Below are 21,174 nucleotides of genomic sequence, written 5' to 3' on the forward strand. Positions count from 1 at the left end.
CTTTAATTTAATTATAAAAAATTAACAAATTTAAAAACAATAATTCAAAATGAATTAATTCATATACCAACAATTTAAATGTTAAACTTCAACTTTAAAAATCTTAAAAGAAAATGAACTTTGAAAGTTTCCAAAATTAAAGACTAAAAGTACTTTTATCCTTCCCAAATATATAATTATTTTCTAATTTAATATACCTTTAGAAAATATTTACTTTTTTGTATTATTTTCTGAATTTATTTTTTGTTATTAAAAATATAATACTTTTATGATTACCATTTAACTTAAACTTTTTTTGTTAATAAAAAATATTTTTCCATTAATATTCCACTTTGAAAAGTATAATTCCCTACTTTGATCCGCTTTCAGCATTGGTTTCCTTTTGTGTTAGGTGAAAGTAATTGGATAAGTTTAGGTGAGTGAAAGACAGCTACATAAGTGACTCTCTTCTATCACTTATTGTCAATCATATTATCAGCAACCAACCAATTTCTTTTGCTGCTTTTCCTCATTTGTGGTGCTTTCCTCTCTCTTTTTTTCCCCTCCGGTCATCGTCTTCAAACAAGTTAGTCAGAAAAGGTATTTGTTGAATTCCACATTTTTATTTTGTTTTTTCAAGTCTCATAAACTGCGACAAACTTGGTTCCTTTTCATGCTTGCAATGACACACATTGCTTTTTGCTCCCACTTCAAGGGTGAATGTATTTCTTCATATTTTAGGAAGATCACATCTGCATATCTTATATTTGAATATGTGTCGAATATAGAAAAAAGCAAAGCAAGACTCTTTAACATAGGTCACTAAGATGTTGACACAAGTTGTTTATGATTTGTGTTCTAGCTTGTTACAACTACAGCAAATGTGCTTCCAATATCCCATTAGCCACATTTTACTGTAGAAGAGTAAAAAAGAGGGATTATCCTAGCATTGGAATTGAGATTAGGATTTGTAATCTCCTATTCCGGAGGTGAAACAGGGAACTTATTGACAGTATGCAGATATTTTAGCATGTTAACATACTATGAAAAACGGCACTCAAACAACAAACGCTGCTATTGCATTGAATCATCATATAATAACATATTAGAATTCCTCATACATGGTAATTTATTTGGAAACTCTAGATATGTATGTTCTATTAATTTCAATTTGTCATTCGTGAGGGGAAATTTCTTTATTACATATTTTATAACTTCTAAAAGATCTTGTGGAATCTATTAAGAAAATGACGTTATTTTTTAGCCATGTTTAGATACATACAGCTGACTATGCATTATTATTATTTGGTTTCTAACATATTACATGTTTTGCAGTACTCTTAACTGAAAGCCATGGACTTTATTCTGAATAAGATTGATAAACGCTTGGACAATCACAGAAGCCTTGATCAGCATGTGAATGACCTGAAAAGAAAATTGACAGAATTGAATGGTGTGAAGGAAGATACGGATTCTAGAATGAACGCAGAGCTGCAGCCAAGAAAGAAACTCAAGACGGAATTCCAGATATGGTTGGAAAATGTCGAAAGAATCAATGGCGAAGTTCAAAACCTTAATGAACGAATCGGTGAAAGCAGTACTCTTACACGTGGATTTCATGCAGACGATGTGTTAAAGAGGACAAGAGAAGTTGAGGAACTTATTCAACAAGGCAAATTTCAGGAAGGTTTGGTGGTTGACAATCCTCAATGGATTGGACAGGTTTTGTCGACAACAACTTTATCGGGCGAAGGTGCAAATGCTTGTGTGGAAAAGATTTGGCAGTGCTTAATGGATGATGAGGTTGGAAAGATTGGAGTTTGGGGGATGGGTGGTGTGGGGAAAACCAGCATCGTGAAGCTTATAAACAATCAACTCTTAAAAGAGATGGGGAAGTTCGATGTTGTGATTTGGACCACTGTATCCAAGGAGATGAGTATTGCTAAACTACAAAAAGACATTGCAAGTCAAATCAAAGTAACTTTTTGTGGTGATGAATGTGAAACAAGAAGGGCAGGGATGCTGCTTGAAGCATTGTCACGAAAGCGAAGGCCTGTGTTCATCTTGGATGACCTATGGCAGGAGGTTTCCCTTGAGAAAGTAGGAATTCCTGAACCGTCTGTTGGGAATAAATTAGTGTTGACAACGCGTTCATTTGATGTGTGTCGAAAAATGGGTTGTAGAGCAATTAAAGTAAAGCCTTTGGTGGAAGAAGAGGCATGGAAGTTGTTCTCGGAAAAGGTGGGTCGTGATATTCTAAATGTTCCAGGGGTGGAACCAATTGCAAAAAAGATTGCTAAGCGTTGTGCGGGTTTGCCCTTGGGAGTAATTACTGTAGCTTCTTGCATGAAGGGCATTGATGACCTTTCTGAATGGAGGAACGCACTAAAGGAATTAAGCGAACACAAACAAAGTGTTAATGAATTGGAAGATGAGGTGTTCCAGCAGCTGCGATTTAGTTATGATCGTTTGAATGATCTAAAACTTCAACGTTGTTTTCTCAGTTGTGCTTTATATCCTGAAGATTGGAGAATTAAAGAGAGAGAGCTTGTTAAACTATGGATTGCGGAAGGGCTTGTGGAAGAAATGGATAGCAGGCAGGCAGAATTTGACAAGGGTCATGCAATAATTAATAGACTCAAAAACAATTGTTTGTTAGAAGATTTTTCTGAATTGGTAAAGAAGTATCGTCTTATAAGCGATATGGCATACAATAAAAGAGGGGTAAAGATGCATGGTCATACGAGGTATATGGCATGCAATAAAAGACGGGTAAAGATGCATGATCTTACAAGGGACATGGCATTACATATCAAAAGTACAAAACCTCGATTCTTGGTAAAAGCTGGCATGGGATTAAGGGAGCCACCAAATGTGCAAGAATGGAGTGAGGATTTGGAGAAGGTTTCATTGATGAGGAATCGGATGTTAGAAGTTCTGTATCCTTTGGAAATGTCACCACCAAAGTGTCCGATGCTCACAACATTGTTGCTGGCTGATTGTGGTATAAAGGGTATTCCGGAAGGTTTCTTCAACCATATGGATGGACTCAAGATTCTTAATCTTTCTGGGAATCCTATCAAGAGTCTCCCAAATTCCATATCAAATTTGAAGAATCTCACTGAATTATTGCTTGCTTTCTGTAAAAAGTTAGACGATGTGCCATTTTTGTCAAAGCTTCGAGTTTTAAAAGAGTTGGATCTTCAAGGAACAAAAATCAAGGAAGTCCCTCATGGGTTGGAAAACCTGTTGAGTCTCAAGTACCTAAATCTAGAACATTCGATCATACATGAGATCCCGAATGGAATATTGTCCAAACTTTCTTGCCTTCAATATTTGAATGTTATTGGAACATTGATAAGTGGGAAGGACGTTGGTGAGTTGAAGAAATTGGAAATGATTAAAGGGAGGTTTTACGACTTCCGCGACTTGAGCATGTATCTCCAAGCTTGTCATGATGGAGAAGAGCCTCGTAAATATATCATCCATGTGGGCAAAAGACAATCTCCGGTAAGTATAGCAACAAAAAGCATTAAATTACGGGATTGTAATATCTCCAATCAGATTATGCTTCCACGTGACATTGAGGAATTGTACGTTCGTAACTGCACTTTCTGTTGTCACGAAAACTATCCGCTTTTCTCCAGGTTTGTCCTAACCTCACTTAACACCTTTTCCTCTCTTACATCTCTTGAAATAAGGGATGTAAAAAATATGAAAAAGTTGTTCTCTCCAAACTGCATGCCGCTAAAATTAGAAGTGCTTAAGATTTCATTATGTGTCCAATTGGAGGAAATAATAGCATTAGATTTTGAATCAAACGAAAGAGGAAGGGCTACCATGGAATTTTGTCTTCTGAAATTAAAGGAACTTGTATTGGAATGCCTACCTGAGTTGAAGAGCATTTGCAAAGTTGATGCCGTGGTGGTTTGTGAATCTCTTAAATGGATTGACGTAAGAGATTGTCGAAAATTAAAAAGGCTGCCTTTTAGTCTTCCCCAAATCCGATCATCTTCACCTCTCTCATTTTCCATTTATGTAACGCCAGAGGAGTGGTGGAAATCAGTGGAATGGGATGATTACCATGCCCAGTCTCTTTTGGAGCCATTCGTGACTTTTTTAAGCACTTAAAAGATTTTTCTGAAGACTACTAGCAGTCGAGTAGTGAGTGACAATGGCATGACTTATATTTTCTTTGTTTCTAGGCAAATTGATGAATGCAATTACAAGTTGTATTAGTTATTTGAATCAAACCTCGTTTCTTTTTTGGCCGTCATATGCTTTGAATATTTTTATTATTTTGATACTCGTTTATAGTGTCTTGCTTTTCCATTCTCTACTTTATTCTATATCAACAAAGCGATATACATGTACAAAAAATTGAGATAATTTAAAAGAATTAAATCCTATATTCTTAAACAAAGACTTTGTGACATTTGTTTAAAAGTCATTAGGTTAGTAAGAACTAAGTTAAGAAGGAGGATTTATGTATTGGACTCAAAAAATTAGTGTACTTTTAAATCTCTTTGTTTTTGAAATTATTTTTTATTTAATTTTTGAGAGTTCAAGAAAAATAAGTTTTTTAATTTGTAAAATCTATATTTAGCTAAACTATAAATAACTTAATTGATTGAAACTATTTTTAATTAATTCAATCCACTTACATTTGTTATTTTTAGCCAATAAAATTCTTATATATACATGACTCATTTTCACTTTTATACACCTTAAGGAAATCTATCGTTTTCCTCTCGCTCATCTTCTCCTTCTTTTAAATTTGTTGACTGTTTTCTACACTATACGACAAAATATCCTTAAATTCAATGTCTAACATACTAACACTTTTAATTCCGTTTTTCTTATTCATATATACATATATCGTCTATATTTATTCATACAATATTGAAAGTTGGGCGAGTCAACGTGGTTTCACCAGCTTTGAATCTTAGTTTAATTCCAACAAAACCTTAACAAATCATTTTTCACTAGCTAGGCTACTAGTTTATTGGCCGCAATTCATGTCCATGTAAAAATAAAATAAAATGCAAGCTCGTTCTTTCTTCTGTTAAGCCAACATTATGGAATAAATTAACACTATAATACAAGGCACCTATGCAAATTCATTAATTTAAATTCATATTTAATTCATTAATTCTTTTATATATTTAAAATATCATATTCATATCCTTATTTTACACATTAGTTTTTTTAATTAATATTTTATAAATTAGTTGCTAAACCATAAAAGTACCCATAAAACCTGCCTTTGCAAAATTTAACATTGGAAAATTAATTTTGCTTTAAATACACCAGTATCTTATCACATCTATGGTTAAATATAAAAGAGCAAACTTATAACTTTCATAACTTTTTATTTTGGGTATGGAAGATAAAAAGTTTGTAATATGAGTACTATCATTATATACTTTTATAATTTCAGTCACTCACCATTACATATTTTTCTCATTTTAATCATTGATCGTTACATGTTTTTTAATAATATTTTATAAACAAATCACCTAATTTTAATAAGTTTTCATGTCTTAAAAGGAGTTGAACCTTGGAGCAACACATATAGGAAACCTACATGAGATTCCTGATCGAATATAATCGAAACTTTCTTGCATTCAAGACATGATTGTTGGTGAAACATTGATAAGAAGAGAAGAGGTTTGTGAATTGAAGAAAATGGAAATCCTTAAAGGGAGGTTTTACTATTTGCGCAACTTAAATGGGTATGTCCAAGCTTTGCATGGTCGAAAAGAATCTCTTGAATACATCATCCACATGAGTGAGAGAGGGTGGGTGGAGGAAATTAATACAAGAAAGTACAATGCGTTATGTGATTGTGATATCTATACCAATTGTTGCGCGGAAGCGTAGAAAAGAGTAAAATTATTGTACTGAAAAATCACACTAAGTTCAATTCTCAGGAAAAAAAGGTGAATCACAAGGATCACTTAAGTACCAGGTCTTTCCTAGCCAGAATATCCCTCTATCGTAATTTAATAGCACAATAAATCGCTACAATCACACTCACAAAATATGCAAAAATAAACAATAAAGAACACCAGAATTTTAACGAGGTTTAGCAAATTTTGCCTACGTCCTCGGGCACTACCAAATATATTTCACTCCCAAAATACAAGTGAAAATTTACAAATAGGGAGAGAGAACAATGCCTTAAGTAGAGAATAGCAAATGTGGGATGTAGAAAATGAGAAATGGTTAGGCCTATTTATAGTTGAGGTTCAAGGATCAACTTGCAAAGTCCCTATACAATTAGGGACCAAAATTGAAATTATTCCATGCCAAATTTCAACCCAACTTTCGTTGCCTTAAATTTTCTTATTTCTGGTGCCAAAATTCTGACAGCTATATCTTTGAAAAATCAAAGACATGGGTAGTTGCCAATACCAATCAAATTAATACTTTCACATGTTGAAGAGTTATATACTAAGGAGTGCAATTTCAATTGTGGTGAAAGATATCCCTTTTTCTCCAAGTTTATCCTTGTCTCACTTAGCACATTCTTCTCTTAAATTTCTTGATACATATAATAGTAAAAACATGAAAAAATTGTACAAGAGCTTAGCTTTACGGAGCGTAACAAGCTAAAGGAAATAATAGTATTAGAACATGAATAGGATCAAGTTACGATGGCATTTCATCTACCACAGTTAAGGCTATTTTCACTGTGAAATCTACAGAAATTGAAGGGTATTTGTAGTGTTAATGGAGTAGTCGTTTGTGATTCACTTGAAGTTTAAAAGTATGCCTCTTTAGGGCATAACCACTCGACTCTAGAAGGAAAAACTGAAAACTCCTTTCCCATACAATTTTCATTCATATACATGTAAAATTGATTCTCAACAATTAAGCCAGCTCAGCAATTGTTATAACAAAAAGAAATAGCAGGAATACAATTAGTATGAAGTAAAAGACAAAGAATTTTATTTAATTACTCTCCTGTTGACAGTAGAAGCAACTAATTCCCTGCTAGGCTCAATTTACCATACCAAAATCAGCCCACTAAGCCAAAGTCTCAAATCTTGCATTTGATCCAGCAATTGTCGAAAGGAAAATTGGGGGAAATATTTAAGCTCGAATCCAAAGTTAAAGCTAGCAGTTTTTTCTCTCGTGGATTTCTTGTAAATAATGTTGGTAAGAAGGAAGAAGTTGCAGAACTACTTGGAAAAGGTAGATTTTTAGATGCTTTGGTTGTCGATGATGTTTTGTGGATTGGTCAAGTGTTGCCAACATCGAGCTTAGTGGTTGACATAGTATAATTTAAAAAGAATGAGATATGAGATACTTAAGGAATAATAAGGTTTCAAAGGTCGGAATTTATGGAAAGCTAGGAGTTGAGAAAACAAGTTTTGTAAATCTTGCCAACAATGAACTCTTAAAAGGGAAAATCAAGTTTGAGATCATAGTATGGGTCACTGTAGTGAGATAGTGTTATTGAACTGCAAAATAAGATTGCGAAGGCAATGCAAAGGCAATGAATGTCAATACTTTCGAAGATGAAGATGAAAATTTAAGAATAAGGAGGTTGTTCAAATTTTGGAGTGAAAAGGGTAGATTTGCTTTAATCTTGGATGATATATGTGAGAGATTTTTCCTTGAAAAAGATGGAATTCTTAGGTCTTCTAGGGCTAAAATAGTGTTGACGTCTCGACCATTAGGTGTATGTTGACCAATGGATTGTTAAGTCATAAAAATTGATCCGCTTCTGGAAGTAGATGCATGGACATTATTTTTAGACAAGGTTGGTCAAAATCTAATGAATTCAACAGATTTACTAACGATTGCAAGATCTATCATTAAGCGTTGTGTCGATTTGCCATTGGCAATAGTTACAATTGTCAGTAGCATGAGAGGTGAATACAATATTCTAATATGGAAGAATGCATTGGCGGAATTCAGTCGTAACATATTGAGTTACATCGATATCAAAGACATGATGTATTAGCAAATGAGATCCAATGATAAGTTTTAAAAATTAACATGTTTTAACCTTATTCTTAATGCATTTTTAGGCGATTATTCGATATTAATTGTGAATTTTATGCTCCTAATTCTTTAATTTCATGTTTTAATGCTTAATAGACCACCTGAGTGCAAAAAGAGCAAAACACGAGTGAAAATCGGAGTGTCGAAGCAAGCTACAAGAGCCACATGGGCTGAACCATTCCACACGGCCAGACCACATGAGCGTGTGGTAGGCCGTGCTGATTTCATGGGATTGCATACCAAATTATGAATATATGACAAAAATAAGAAGATAAGAGTGAGCCGTTAGAGAATATTCAAGAAAACAACTCGAAAAACACCATTGAAGCTGACTTCGAAGCAGATTTCCGTCAAGATTGAATATTCCCAATTAATTTCTCAAGAAGTTATCATGGGTTTCTTTAGTTCTTTCGGTTATACTGTATCTTGGATGTTTTTACTTTTAAGCATGAACTAATTTTCTAAATACATGAGGAGATGAACCCTATGATAGATTCTGTCTTTTGATTTTTATTTTATGCAATAAATACTTAGTTTCTTGTTCTCAATTATGTGCGCATAATTCTTGGTTTAATATTTTTTAGATTATTAATCCATGTTTGATGTGCTTAAATTGGAGGTTGAATAGACCCTGTTTAAGAGTAGATCTCGTGTAATTGAGTGGAGTTGCATGCAATATTAGAAATAGGACGACAAAAATATAATGAATTAGAGTCAAATCTAATAGAGGAATCCATAGCACGAGTTAATACAATAATAGGGGTTTTAATTAGAAAAAAAATCAATTAATCAATCTAGAGTCAGTTGCTCTTATGCTCGAAAGAGTTATTAGCATAATTTAGGGGGTTTTATGTATCAAGGAGTTAAGTAAACAAATTGCAAAATTTAGATTGATAATGACAAATGAAATCTAGGCGAATTCTTTCCTAGGTATTATTTCACTACTTGGTTGTTAACCGATTATTTTCTTAATTTATTCTTTGTCGTGTTCATTAGTTAATTAATTTAGTTAATTTTAGTTTTTAATCAAGCACTCAAATTATTCGATTAAATAATAGAAAAACGGTAATTACTAGTAATTTTAGTCTTTGTGGGAACGATATTTTTGCTCACTGTAGCTATACTATTAATTGATAGGTGAATTTGTTTTAATCAAATTTTTAGTTAGTTTCGTGACACATCTTCCAGTTACGACCGATTGAATGATCAAAGAATCCAAAATTATTTCTATAGTTACACATCGTATCGTGAAGATTCAAGAATCTTAAAGGAATAATTGATAAGGAATTGGACTGGAAAGGGACTAATAGAGGATATGGGTAGCATAGAAGTACTCTTTGACAAGGGCCAAGCTATCCTCAGAAAACTAATAGAGAATTGCTTGTTAGAAAATGTAGGAAATGAAAGAGTGAAAATGCATGATCTTGTTAGAGATATGGCTAAACTTATCACCCATAAGTTGAATGAATCATGAATTAACATTGCAACTTTAACACATGTTGTTTAGCTCTAACATTTATATTTTTGATCAATTAAAATCATACAATAAATAATAAACAATCAAAACCTAAAATAATTCAAATTTAATAAAAATAAAGCCCAAAATTAACTTTGTTGATACAGTAACACAACAAAGAGGAGATATGGGGAAGGACATGGTGGTGATTTTGGAGGTTGTTTCACCCAATTGAGGGCGGAGAGCTAGGGACTATAGAGAGTGAGATTGAAAAGAGTATGTAGGCGAAGTGTTGAGGGTAAGTTGACAGAGTATACGTTTGTATGTTTGGAGAGTCAATCATTTCTTCATCGTTCTTGAGGGTATTTATTGGAGGGGGTCCTGTGAAGGTATTGTTAACGTGCTAAATTTGCCATCTAGCCATCATTATGGAACGTGTGGGGAGGATGTCTGTGATGGGATGAGGATGCCTGTGATGAGACAGATCTTATTGTTCATTATAATACGACAGTGCGGAGTAGTTGAGCTCACACGAGATTTAGTAACCAACAATATCACATTTTTAACAAAAGGTCAAGGGTTCAAAGTAATGAGTGGTTCTTGCTTGTCTAGATAGTTAGGACGGGAGATGAAACTTGGGGTAGCCTTCCAATTGGTGGTTGGCGAATTTGTTGTCTAGGTGACCTTCTAACTTGTCACGTGTCCTTATTTGAGTAAAAGTATGATAAACTTAATTTGTTAAAGATGTAAATTAATTCAGTCTAAATTAAACAAGTTAATTATAAAAATTAATTCACAAAACATTTATGTTTTAGGATTATTTCCCAAGATTTTTCTTTTTGAAAGGTACTTAGATGGCCTATCAATAAGAACTTTTTGAACTTTAAATCGTAATCTAATTTTTTAGACACTAAACTTTAAATTAAAATATTTAATTAACTTTTAAAGAGCCCACTTTGAAAACAAAAAAGCTATGAAATATTGAAACCTACGCAACAACCCTTTGAAATATAATAAAAATCCAAAACAAGTACAAGTTAAAATGGTAAAATGGTAAAAGGCTAATCCATCTTTCTCTCTACTTACTGACGATAAGCAGCAAATTTCAGTATATTAGACATGACATCAAATGCATACAAAATTTATATAAATTTAAAATTTTTAATCACGGTCACGAAGTCATAAAAATACAAACTGTCTTTTAATTAAATATTGTAGCTGCATTTTCCTCAAAAACACATGATAGGTGCATTAATTAAATCTCAATGCCCACCAAAGTTGAACTAAAGGAGTTGATAGGATTGATAAATCAGTTTTTTTAATATCATCATTCATTTTATTATTAAATATTAATAAAATACTTTTAAAAATTATTATTTATATATTTTTATATTAGATATAGTGATAATTTATTTATTATTTTACAAATAACTTTAAAAAATCTAATATACTTATTTTTTTAAATATTTTAACAACAGTGTAACCAATAATTTCATTACATTTAAATAAAAGTATATTTTCCCCATCCTTGAAAGCTACAATCAAGACTTCATAAAAGACCAGGCCCCCTTGTTAGTTTACAAAAAAGGGGAGCTTCGGAAATGGAAGTGGAGTCTTACTTGCTTGCTTTCCTGTTGATAAATGCCCTTACGTTTTCGCAGCTTAACCTGGTAATTGAGGCGGCTGAGTCTGTTCCTCTATCACCATCGGATGATTTCTCAAAAGAGTTGAAAGCTTTGTCTAGGAGGAGTCGGCGAATAACTCCACCATCACCCAGAATCAATGCTCCTGTTCACTTCAAAAGCCCTCCTCCATCACCTCGACCTCCTCCGCCGCCACGGTCACCACCACCTCCATGTCTGTGGCATCCACCTACTCCGTTTGGATAAGACGATTGTTTCCTAGGTTACATACAGTTGATGAAGCTCTCATGTCATCAGCTTTTGTTTGTAAATTGTAAAACTTTAGAGTGCTTGTATGTTAGCAGCAATTACCAACTTTGTTTAGCTCTAATAATAATTAAATTTGTAATGATAAAAATAACAATATGTTAATTATGAAAATGAATAAATGTATGCATCACTTTCACTTAAACAGTCGTTGAGGAATTGTTTAATAAGTATCCCTTGTCTTCCCTTCCCATCTCTTTGAAGTCTCCCGACCATCTCTATATGCAGCATAAATGATGAGCAGCTCCCCATCAACGAGGACCTGGGTCCTCAAAGGCCAACTCAAAAACAACAATCTCTACGTATATGGAGCCTGGACTGCAGAAACTGAGAAACCTCAAACTCCAAGCTCCCTGGTTCGGTGCAACTTGGACTTTCTGGGAAGGGCATTAAATACCCAACTACCATATTTATTTTTGCCACTCCACTCCAGTAATCATATGACTCTGGCAGCCAAACCAATACGAAAGTCAAGTTGATTGGACTGGGGGTCAAAATTCATGCACCAAGCCATCTACGCTGGTAGACCCAAGACCATTCTTCAGCTTGATGAGCCCAATGACCAAAGCCAATGCTCTACGACTAGCTCCATGAAACCCAAAATGCAGGAAGAAACTCATTGTAACGCCCCACTTTTGTTGTGTTTAGATTGGTAAAGTATGTTAAATAATTTGATTTGGTATGGTGGTTAAGATATGTTAAATAATTTGATTTGGTAATTGGTATGGTGGTTAAGTATCTTAAATGTTTGTTTTAGTTCTTGAATTTAATTTTTTTTTTTTGGATTTTTTCTATTAATTTTGATATTATGTTAAGTTTGACTTTTTGGGTTTATCTTTTATTTTTATTAGATTGTTGATAAGGATGAGCTTATTGATTTATTAAACCGTCCATTATTCTCTCACCTCCTTTCACGTTTTTTCTCTCTGTTATTGTTTTCTATTTAGTTCTTCCCCCCCCCTTTCTCTCTTTGAGTTTTTTCCTTTTCTTTTGCTTTGAATCTCCGATTTCGATTATAATCCAAGGATAGTGACGTTTTGTTAAATTATTTTGTTGTTATTTTGGTGTTAATTCGTTCGTTGTGCAAGGGTGAAATTATTAGTTTAATCCTCGTAATATATTATGATAAGTATTCTATTGATTTTTTTATTAGACTAAAGAGGTGTGAATCGAAATCCTAAAATTTTCTGACTATTTATTTTATATAAAAAATTTAAATATAAAAATATTATATTTTTACAAAAATATATACTATTCAAATGATAAAATTATATTTTTATTATTATAAAAATTAAAATTTAATTTCAACTTTCCTAAAAATATTTTCTAGCTTCTTACATCATATGGTGAACAAAATTCATATAAATTTAAAAGTTTTTAAACACGATTATAGAATCAGATTATGTTTCCACGTGACATTGAGGAATTGTATGTTCGTAACTGCTATTTATGTTGTCCTAACCTCACTTGGCACCTTTTCCTCTCTTACATATCTTGAAATAAGGGATGTAAAAAATATGAAAAAAATAGTTCTCTCCAAACTGCGTCCCGTTAAATATAGAAGTGTTTGAGGTTTCATTATGTGTCCAATTGGAGGAAATAATAGCATTAGATTTTGAATCGGTCCAAATGCCTATCATGAAATTTAGCCTTCTAAAATTAAAGAAACTTGAATTGGAATGGCTACTTGAGTTGAAGAGTATTTGCAATGTTGATACAGTAGTGGTCTGTGAATCTCTTAAATGGGTTGATTTAATAGATTGTCGGAAATTAAAAAGGATGCCTTTTAGTCTTCCTCAAATCCGATCATCTTCACCAGCTCTCTCATTTTCTATTTATGTAGCGGTAGAGGAGGGGTGGAAATCAGTGAGTGACATTGGGATTATTTATGTTATCTTGTTTCTAGGCAACTTTGATGAATGCAATTGCAAGCTGTATTATTTATTTGAATCAAACCTCTTTTCTTTTTTTGGTTGTAATAAGCTTTGATTATTGTATTTTGATGCTTGTTTATGGTGTCTTCCTTTTTCATTCAATACTTTTCCTTCATAATATTCTTTATCAACAAAACGAGATACATGTAGGAAAATTTGAGATATTTCAAGGGAATCAAATCCCATATTCTTAAAGAGAGATTTTGAGACATTTTTTATAAATCTTTATATTTCATGAGTTAGAGGGAATCAAGTTGAGAAGGTGGATTTGTGATAATGGATTTTTGAACCTTTTAATTTTTGATATTATTTTTTATTAGATTTTTTAGAGTTCAAGAAAAATAAACTTTTTAATTAATAAAACTTATATTTAGCCAATTATAAATAGCTTAATCAATTGAAATTATTTTTAATTAGATCCTAATTCATTGAACTATTTTCAAACTTTTTCACTTATATTTGTTATTTTTAGCCAATGAAATTCTTATATATACTGTTGGAAGCCAATGCAACTTTTGGATAAAAGCCAAACTTATCCTTTAAAAGTATTTTCTTTTGAAAGATTCTAAAATATAAAATAAAGAAATAGGATATTATCTATAAGACTAGATATTATACATGAATATTCTAATTATTAAATATTTGTAAAATTAATTGTAAGGATTTTGACATGTATCAATAATCCAACTGCCACTAAACTCTATAAATAGAGGTAGGAGCTTTCATTCTTGTAACGATATAAAAGAGAAGTGTGTATCATATTATAATTGTATTGTGTATTAATAAATGTGTTTTCTTCTTTTGTAATTGTAAACCTCGGTTAAACCTTAAGTTTCCAAGCACTTAGTGCACTTGGATTAGCTTTTATATGGTCGTCTATGCTGTCTAAGTATTATAGTTTAGTAAAAAGTTAGAAAATAAAAGATTAACCGACTTCAAAGATTTGGTATAACATTAGTTGTAGGTCCGGCTAAATATCCTTAAAGACAGTATCCAACACACCTCAAGTTATTCAACTTGTATTTTTTATTCATTAAATTGAATATTTGCAAGAATAAATACCAACACTTTTAATTTTTTGATTTCTATTCATATATATTTATATCATCCATATTTATTCATACATTTAAAGTTGGGAGAGAGGTCATGATTTCATGAGCTTTGAGTCTTAATTTAACCCCAACAAAACCTTAACAAATCATCAGCAAATGAGATTCAGTTACAACCGATTGAATGATCAAAGAATAGAACTTGTTTCTATAGTTACACATCGTATCGTGAAGATTCAAGAATCCTGAAGGAATAATTGATAAGGGATTAGATTGGAACGGGATTAATAGAGGATATGGGTAACATGGAAGCAAAAGCTTTGACAAGTGTCAGACTATCCTAAGAACATTAGTTGATAATTGCTTGTTAGAAAATGTAGGAAATGGAAGAGTGAAAATGCATGATTTTGTAATAGATATGACCAAACTGATTACCAATGAGTTGTATGAATCATAAATTAACATTGCAACTTTAACATATGTATTATTTAACTGCAGCATTTATATTTTTTTATTAATTAAAATATACAATAAATCAAAAACAATCAAAATCTAAAATAATTCAAATTTAATAAAAAATTAAAATCAAAATTAACTTTGTTGATACGGTAATGCAACGAGGAGGCATGGGGAAAGACATAGTGGTGATTATGGAGGTTAATTCACCCAGTCTGGACGAAGAGCCAAATACTACAGAGAGTGAGAATGAAGAGATATGCAAACAAAGTGTTGAGGGGAACTTTTTTTATTGTTCTTGGGAGTATTTATTGACGGGGTCCTATGCAAAGTGGTGTTAATGTGCTAAATTTACCATCTAGCCATCATTACGGAACGTATGGGGAGAATGTCTTCAATGGGACGAGAATGTTTGCGATGAGATAAATCTTGTCATTCATTCTAATACGACAGTACAGAGAGTTTAACCCAAATGAGATTTGGTGACGAATAATATCATGTTTTTAATAGAAGATCAAAGATTCGAAGTAATAAGTGATTTTATGGTTAGAACAAGACATGAAACTTGAGGCATCTTTGAGTAAGGGTATCCTAATTTGAGTAGGGGTATACAAACTCAAATTTTTTTTAAAGATATAAACTAGTTCAACTTAAACAAGTTAATTATAAAAATTAATTTATAAAAAATTATTAAGATTTTTTTCCAAGATTTTTTTTCTTTTTAATTGGTACTTATTATCTACCAATAAGGATTCAACCTCATGTTTTTCCACCTAGTTTTTAACAGAAACTTCTTGAAATTTAAATCATAATCTATTTCTTTTACCCCTAAACTTTAAATTAAAATATTTAATAAATGTCCTAAAATTGTTTTGGGTCAAAAAGGACAGAAAAACTCTTTACTCAATATTGCAATCATCATGGTTGCTCGCAAAACCAATGATCCAATTACCATAGCAATCTCATATCACTCCTCTCGAACCAGCTCGTTGATTCATTTGGTCTCAATTGCCATCAACACTAATGGTACGTTTGGTTCACTGTAATGGAATAGGACTATAATTGAATAGAACTGTAATGGAATAGAACTGTAATCAGTAATTCAATTGTTTGGTTGAATGGAATGGAGTAGAACTGTAATAGTATTCTTGTGTTTGGTTAAATGGAATGATGTTGTAATAGCATAAGAAAAAAATCAGAAATGACCAGAATACCCTTAGCAGAATTTTTTTTAGGTAGATGACTATTGTTATTGTTATTAAATTTTAATAAAATTATTGTTAAAAAATTAATAAAAAAATAAATATTTTGACCATATTTTAACATAATTATTATTAAATATAATTTAATAAAATAATATATAATTTAATAAAATTCTTAATATAATTATTATTATATAAATTAAAAAATCATAATATATAATACTATAAAATTAATATATAATCTACTTTCTTATTTTTAAACTGCAATACATATTTAATATGCTAAAATATCATTAGTGAAACAAATAATTTAATTATTCTACAATAAAAAAACCAAAGTATTAGAAGTAATAAATAGCTTGTGATTAAAAAAATTTAGACATTAAAATAGAAATAATGATAGAATCTAAATGCTAATTTATTAGTTAAGTAATAATTTTAGTCGATACTTTGTTACATATAACAAACATTATAATGTTACATTTCACATTTTCATTTCATTTAATTGTGACAGAAAAAATGTTAAACACCACATACATATAAACTATTCTTGAAAGCTAGGCTGTTAAGTAATAAGCTTTTCACAGCTAATCTATTAAGCAATTAACTTTTCACCAACATAATTAAGTTTGTTAGAGTTAGAACAAAAAACATGGAAGCTAGCCCGTTAGAATACTAGCTTTTCGCACGCAGCAAAGACGCCTCAATAACATTAACAATTTTGCTTTCATTGACCATGCCATATATAAGATGGTCCAAGAAATTGATCCACCTTACATATTCGAACTTGTGGCATTAATTAGATGATGAAACATGATCGTTGAGTATAGCACCACATGAAGTATGAAGTAGTGGATCCTAATGAACACATTCTCCTTGAAGATCATCCATTTAGATCTCAAACACAGTGCATGTGAATCCTTCTAAAGCAATCTTGGTACCTTTAAGTAACAATAAGCTTCAAAGAAACAAACTATCGAGCAGATAGAGAGCAATAGAAAATAATTCAATAGCTACTCTGATAAAAAACAATAGATTCCACAGCAGATCGAATCCATTTACCAAACTAAATTTACTCAAGAGCATCAATAATTAACAGATCAAACTATTTTACTAATCCACGAGCAGCAAAGAAATAACTAACCACATTTACATCACCTCAAACTTAGATTAACAAAGTTAATGTATTGAAACTAGAAGTAGCAAAAATGAACAGATTGAAACTCATTCATCAGACTAGATCATCAAGCAGCTGGCAGCAGATATCTAAGTAATTCTTCAGTTGCACTTAACAAAGACATAAAGCATTAAGGTTCTTTTACATTTCTCCAAGCTCAAGCACGTTGAATATTAAACTACAACAAAAATTAATAAACATCAAATGATAAGAAGGAAAGAGCATCACCATTGTCAATGAAGATTTCCATTATTTTGTAGTTTCTAAAGGTCACTTTCTCAATACAGGAAAATTCTCAGGACATGTATCATTCTTGTGATTTCATACCAACTCAGCTCCACCAAATCTCTAAACTTGTTTCTACAATAGGTATGCTGGAGAAGTACTCACATGCATCTTCGATTATGCACTTATCAGCCATCAAGTTGAATTTTTATCAGTATTGCCTTCTTGATGTGCTTTAGAAGAAGCTTCATTTTTATCCATGATCTGCTGGATACCTTCTTAATATCCTTCTATGAAACTCTTAAGAGCATCTCTATATGCAGAAGCCCTTGTCATGTATAACCTCTGTAAAGCAGACCTCAAAGTCTCCATCCCTCCTATTGCAGCAATTGCTATTAAATCATTTCCATAGACAACATCAAAACAATGTAAAATTCAACAAAATAAACTATAATACCAGGAAAATAAGAGAGAGAAAAGGGTGAGAGGAGAGAAATTTGGCCTAAAAAATTTTAGTTGAAAATTTAATATCTTCCTTAACAACTGAACCTTGGCCTGGTGCCAACAACAAAATAAAACAAAATGCAGTCACTAAAAAAGAAATCAAAGAATAAATTCCATGCTACCTCCAAACAAGTTCTACTAAAAAAGAAAATTGAAATGAAAACCTAACTGAACTCAAACATTACGGAACTTTGTACCTTGACCTCCATAAGATGTCTCAAGCACGAATCTAACGTAAACCATTAAAAAATACAGTTCTACAATCCAGTTCTAATATAGCTTCTCCATCATATAAACCATCCAAAAATGCAATACTACTTAATCAAAATACAATATTACTTCAAAAGGCTTGCCTGATGGCTTGACCAAAATGCCATACTACTTAATCAATGTAGACTTAGGTTTAATAGTTGAAATAGTAAATACTTCTAAGTTGTTCTCTGGCTTATTCTATAAATTGTTTTTCTCTATTATTCTCTTTCTTTGTTTTCATTCTTTCACTCACATTTCTTCTCCCTTTTCACTCTAAAGAGTTTCCATCTATCTTTCTTCCTCTGTTGCTCACCATTAACAGTTTGTTTCCTTTTATAAGTTACAATCATTAAGCTCATATCTAAAAGAGATGATTATCATCCAAATTAAGAGATGATTAACATCCAAATTCAACCATGATAAACTAATAATAAGAAATGAAGTTCATATAGAATGTTCACATGGCAAACCAAGATTTAATCTTATAATAACTTAAGCCAGATATCTCAAGTCACCAAGGAATCTGCATAGCAGTCACAAAAATGAAAATCCAAAGACAAAATCTATGATACTAAGATATGTGAGCATTGGATATGAGTACGTGTCTTACACAGGTATACTCATTTTTTTCAAAGTTTTTCCATATATTTGGACGATGATACTACATATTTGTGTCCATATATGTGTCAAACACAGGCATAAAGAGCTGGTAACACAAGACAGTATTTATAAACTGACTAAAGCATCTACATTCTTTTCAACTTACAACAATCCCTATCCTATTCATTTTGATTTCCATAACAACAAATATGCATTTATAAGTATAAAAGCTATCAAACCCAGGGTCAAAGAAATCATTACCTTCCAAGGCCATAATGTAGTTATAGTAGTCTCTGCCATCGAGAAAAAAGCTGAAAGACCCAAAAGAGCTGTCAAAACCAGACCTTGTTCCTTAAACACTTTAAGAATCATAAATGCCTTAGGCTAAGCATTCCTCAACAACAATATGCACTGACCAATAACTCCATAACCAGCATTAGCCACTCCATCTACAGCAAAAACTCTTTTGCATCCAAACACCAATACACCACAAACCATTGCCACCAAAATACCCCTTTTCACCAAAACCATTTTTTGATCATTCACCACACCTTCATTTTCTTTCCTCAACCATCCCATGTGACCAAAACTACCATTTTTGGGGAATCTAAAAGCTTTCAAAGCTTGGGGATTTGAACAGGTGGAGATAACATGAGCTGGGTAGTGATTGGTTTTGGGTAAAAACTTTGATTGGTTCTTCAAATTTCTATTAAAAAAATGAAAGATGAGGAATTTGTTGAATAAATGAAAGTGGGTCGGCTGAAAATTGAGTATTCAAGTGCCATTTTTATCAATAAGAATAAATAAATAATTAAAAAAAGATCGAAACTTGTTTAAGCAAAAAAAAAAAAAAAGAAGAAGAAGAAGGGATTTTTAGGTTTCAAAGGAAAAGTTGTTTGGTGAAAGAAAGATTCTAGTTAGCTACAAGTGGGATGGCAATATATTGAAGAGAGAAAGAGTTGAAGAAGAAGAGAAAATGCAGATTGAGTTCGGAGGAAATGGGATTAAAAAAAGGTTTAAATTGATTAATTGGGAATTTGTTGATATTACAGTGGAAGGACGAAGTATGAAAAAGAAAGGAAAATATTTCAGACGCGAGAAAGAAAGGATAATGGTGAGGGTAAAATTGAAAGCTTTAGCTAATTTCTTACCCACCCATTCTCCGAATTGTCATTCTGTGGGGAGACCACCGAATGCTAAACAACATTTTTGCCCTGAATAAGCTTGTAACGAATAGGGCTGTAATAGCTTATTACACAGCCAACCAAACAATGATTTAATAATGGGCCCACTGAATTGAGCTGTAATGCATAGGTATTACAGCCAACCAAACATGTTGTGAATTTGGACCGACTTTCTCTAAACTATTTTTATTACAATCAATTATTCGATCGAAGATTTAGACTAAATTCTAACTAAAAAAATAAAAATCGATTGAATTAATTCAATTAATTTTATTGACCATAATTTTATATAAATGTTAAATCATTGTTAGATAAAGAAATCTATTAAACTAACCAAAAATAGTGTTTAAAATTATTTTACTACAACCTATTTTTACTACAATCACTTGTCCAATTAATTTAATTAGTTTTCATGACCATAATTTTACACAAATGTTAGAGTCAATTTTCCATAAAGTAATCTTTTAAATTAATCGTAAATAGTGTTATCTTAAACTTTAAATGGAAATCCACTTATATTAATGTAAAATTTAAATAATATTATATTCTTTTGTAAATTATTATACGTTCAATAGTTTAATAATCCAATCATCATAATTCATACTCCATTCATATAGATCATTCATCTCAAATTTGACATAAATTAAAAAATTATAACTATTCATTTTATGTAAAAAAAAACTTTCAACCATTAAATATATATTAATATAGCAATATTTTAGATCGATATGATATAAATATTAGGGTAATATACAAAAATAGTCACTTTTGTTTGCCTCAAGTTACATTTTAGTCACTTATGTTTGAAATGTTACGTTTTAGTCACTTATGTTACTATTTTGTTAGGAAGTGATCACTCTACCGTTAAGTTTCGTTATCTCTCTAATGGTAATCCTACGTGGCAGTCCAACTAGATTTTAGATGCCAACTTGGATTTTAAATGGAATGAAAATAGATTTTTAATTAAAAATTTAATTAATTAAAATTTTTAGACCTAAACATTAACTAAAAAATCTGTTCATCTCCTCTTTTTAATTTTTCTCCAGTCTCTTTTTTTTTCAATGGTTTTTTTTCATTTGATTGGAAAAACTATTATTAAGATCAAAATAGTTGAAATCAAATTGACTACTTCATAAAGATGGATTCAATGGAGGGTTCAGGTATGTCTTCTTTGCATTCCTCTATCTCTTT

At 31.6% G+C, this 21,174-nt stretch overlaps 1 protein-coding gene and 1 long non-coding RNA gene across 2 annotated transcripts; one reads left to right on the forward strand and one right to left on the reverse strand.

Moving 5' to 3' along the window:
- Positions 1 to 408: 408 nt before the first annotated feature.
- On the forward strand, positions 409 to 4,314 carry LOC107942982 (probable disease resistance protein At1g61300). Its single transcript, XM_016876710.2, has 2 exons — positions 409 to 579; positions 1,315 to 4,314. Exon 2 carries the CDS (start codon positions 1,333 to 1,335, stop codon positions 4,108 to 4,110), a length of 2,778 nt encoding a protein of 925 aa, XP_016732199.1. The 5' UTR covers positions 409 to 579; positions 1,315 to 1,332; the 3' UTR covers positions 4,111 to 4,314.
- Positions 4,315 to 17,241: 12,927 nt separating this feature from the next.
- LOC107942983 (uncharacterized) lies at positions 17,242 to 19,996 on the reverse strand. Its single transcript, XR_001695951.2, has 2 exons — positions 19,061 to 19,996; positions 17,242 to 17,835 (listed from the first exon to the last, which is right to left on the reverse strand). It is a non-coding gene; the product is annotated as an uncharacterized lncRNA (long non-coding RNA).
- Between the last annotated feature and the right edge of the window lie 1,178 nt (positions 19,997 to 21,174).

The sequence above is a fragment of the Gossypium hirsutum genome, chromosome A11 (genome assembly GCF_007990345.1).
Source record: "Gossypium hirsutum isolate 1008001.06 chromosome A11, Gossypium_hirsutum_v2.1, whole genome shotgun sequence".
Lineage (NCBI taxonomy): Eukaryota > Viridiplantae > Streptophyta > Magnoliopsida > Malvales > Malvaceae > Gossypium > Gossypium hirsutum.

Bases quoted from the DNA above. Each gene is read 5' to 3' on its own strand.
- LOC107942982 (XM_016876710.2), top strand. From the start codon at position 1,333: ATGGACTTTATTCTGAATAAGATTGATAAACGCTTGGACAATCACAGA.